Source organism: Cryptomeria japonica, chromosome 5 (genome assembly GCF_030272615.1).
Source record: "Cryptomeria japonica chromosome 5, Sugi_1.0, whole genome shotgun sequence".
Taxonomy (NCBI): Eukaryota; Viridiplantae; Streptophyta; class Pinopsida; order Cupressales; family Cupressaceae; genus Cryptomeria; species Cryptomeria japonica.
Window position 1 is genome coordinate 700,642,660 of NC_081409.1, and position 3,324 is coordinate 700,645,983.

General features: G+C 33.2%; 1 protein-coding gene across 1 annotated transcript; it reads left to right on the forward strand.

Annotated features, from left to right (window-relative positions):
- The first annotated feature begins 2,359 nt into the window (after positions 1–2,359).
- Positions 2,360–3,093, forward strand: LOC131876086 (brassinosteroid-responsive RING protein 1-like). The gene has a single exon (XM_059220870.1). It carries the CDS (start codon positions 2,360–2,362, stop codon positions 2,804–2,806), a length of 447 nt encoding a protein of 148 aa, XP_059076853.1. The 3' UTR covers positions 2,807–3,093.
- Positions 3,094–3,324: the final 231 nt, after the last annotated feature.

Here is a 3,324-nt window from a genome sequence, read left to right on the forward strand (position 1 = left end):
TACCCTACCCCCTATGGGATTTGAACTTGTGACCTCTCTTTCAAGAGCACAAGTTCTCTACCACTAGGCCAACTTAGGCTGTACAATAAATTATATTATATTATATTATATTAATTTATACAATTAAATTATCAATATATAGTAAAAAAAATATATTATATTACTTTCATAATGTAACTTCAATAAATTTTCTTTAATAGTTATAATCTTAATTTTATAACATTAATTTTAATAATTTTAATTTAATCTCCTCGTCCTAAAAAATATCATTATTTTCCATATTCACTTCGACCTCCATCTCCTTATCCCTCTCTCTCTCTCTCTCTCACACACACACACACACACACACACACACACACACATTGAAAACAACCTATTGGTAATGGAGCTTGATTATCTTCCTAATTCGAAGATTTTGTTTCAATCGTGTTTGGATCCCTATAAGTGGATGCATAGTTAATTTGAAGACATCACTCCTCTCTACAGACCTTTGAAGTTGTCTATTGATATATCTCTATCTCTCTCCCTCTCTATCTTCCCCTATTTATCTCTCCCTTTGTCCATCTCTATCTATCACTCTATGTGTCTCTCTATCTCTCTATCCCTCTCATCTCTTTATATCTCCTCATATCTCTATATCTCTATCACTCTATGTCACCAATTACATCCCTACCTATTTTTTCCTCTCCCTCTTCCTCTCTACCTATATACTTATCTCTTCCATTGATATCTATCCTTCTCTCTTCACTTTCTTTATCTCTCCCTCTCCTCCTCTCCATACCTCTCTCCTTCTCCATCTACAATTATCTTCACAGACTCTTTAAAAAGACACGCAAGATGATGAATACGACCCTCATTGTTCATCATCGCCAATGTCCTTTATTATGGGTGATATGAGGGTTCATGTGAGTGTTCAATATTCTAATGTTGCTTACAAAATCTAGGGAAAGAAAATCAACTCAATGGCATTAAATATGGTTTCCTTCCAGAAGATCTATTCCAATAGCTCAATATACAAATTATATATTTTTTGTATACTTTATTTTATATCTCATTATCTCTATCTCTTCCTTATCGCATCTTTCATCCTCTATTATCTATTTCTCTATCTCCTTCTTGCTCCATTTCTATCCATATCTTTGTACCTCTATCTCCATATCCATCTCTATCTCTCCTTATCTCCCTCTATCTATATCACTTCCTCTATCTATATATATCTAATAAGCTTTATCTTATTCACTCCATCTCTGTCCATCTCTCCTCTACATCTCTATCTATATTTTTCTCTCTTGATCTCACTCTCACTCTTCTTCCTATCTCCAAAATGTTACCAAGCATGTACTATCAAACATTAACAATTTATTTTGTTTTGTTACAATGTATGAAGTGTTCAAAAGGATGGTTTTGGTTGTGATCATATTATACAAACTACAAATCCTAACATATGAAACTTCCTATCCTTTATTTCAAAGACCTGATGTTCATGATAAATTAATGAAATCTGTATGAAAATTTATTAAATTGTTCAACTTATAAAAAAAAACATTTTGTAATATGTTACTTTGTCAAATATTGTTTTGTAATATGCTTCTTTATAGTATGAAATCAACTATGCAACTATGCATCCTCTTGCAGGGGATTGAAATACAATTGAAGCAAAATCGATGAATGAGGAAGATATGCAAAGATTTTTACGACCTACTCTACACATGTTTATTATACATTTGCTTGAGAGGTTCAAAAGAAATTTCAAATGCTTACATTTAGGGAAAAATAATGTACGCCATATGTGCAATTATATAAAGTTTGTAATTATATTGTGCAATTTATGCATATCCTTTCGAAACAATATTACCCATTCATCATATTCTCATGTTTATATATACCTAAAACTCAACATTTCAATCTTCCTTTCCTTGATTACTATTACCTGATTTTCATGATAAATGAATTATCTATATATAGTAAATTATTTACCTTGTCTAACTTATTAAAAAATAACAAATTATAACATTCCACTTTAACAATTTGTTTTTGTTGTTCTTCTATTTCCCCTCTTAATTATTGGGCATACCCATTGCACACCAAGATGCAATTGCTAGTCATAGGTACTTGAGTGCTTACCAACTAAATGTCAATACAGTCTTTTCAATCAATTAATAGATATGGTCAAAAAAGACAGTTCGCTCCTATCGGCTGCCTTCATCTGTGTAATTTACTGCTGTATACGAAAAGAAAAATACAAATATTTTCCACGTTTTTTTAGTATTGAAAACGCCAGAGTATTCCTCACATTTTATCATCGATTTCTGTGTAAAATTGTTTTGAAGTGGCCTATTTTCTGAAGAATTCCTCCGCCATGGGACTTCCTGCAGGTCTTCGTAATATCGCTATACCCAGAGTGCTGCTTTACTTGGCATTAGCCCTGGCTTATGTAGAGACTGGAATTTATTGGTTTCTTTCTGGTATTGGGCTGAGCGAGGCACCACAAGAAGAGATCAATCTTTGGCGAGAATTCTCAGAAATTTCTTCTGCCATTTCTTCTTCTTCAGGGCAGATAATTAAGCGTAGGTTGTCTGTCATAACTTTCCGAAAGGTTGCAGAGAAGTTGATTGAAATTGAAGAGGATTTTGTATGCGCGGTCTGCTTGAGGTCTTTCGAAGAAGATGATGAAATCCGAGAGTTGCGCAATTGCTGCCACATTTTTCACAGAAATTGTTTGGATAAATGGATTGATAACAATCAGGATACCTGCCCTGTCTGCAGATGTGCTCTGTATCGTCAGATTCAAAGTGTTGATAAATGACGCAAATGAACGCTTGTCAAACCCTCGAACCTCTCGGTGATAAATTCATTAGGGTTTGATTTTTTTTTTTCTGTGCATTTTACTTCATTAATTTGGGGCATTTGCTCTGCCAGTGATTAAAATGAAATGTTGATCCTTCCTTGGTTTTTCTAGCGTTGATAAATGATGCAAATGATGCAAATGTATGCTTCTCAAAATTATGGCAGAGGATAAACCCTCTAAAGTTCGGTGATAATTTCATGAGGGTTTGATTGCATTTTACTTAATAAACTTCATTAATTCGGGGCATTTGCTCTGGGAGTGATTAAAATGTAACATTGATCCTTCCTTTGTTTTTTTTCCTGTTATACAGGAAAAGAGAGAAATTGGTTGTAATGGATTTCCAACTGCTACAATTCTCCATTATTTTTTCATTATGCTATACTAGTTTTCTGTATCATTTATCTGGCCACGGAAAAGAGTATTCTCTAATAGAAGAGCGTTATGCAATTATGTTATGAATTCATCTATATAAAAAC

Bases quoted from the DNA above. Each gene is read 5' to 3' on its own strand.
- LOC131876086 (XM_059220870.1), top strand. From the start codon at position 2,360: ATGGGACTTCCTGCAGGTCTTCGTAATATCGCTATACCCAGAGTGCTG.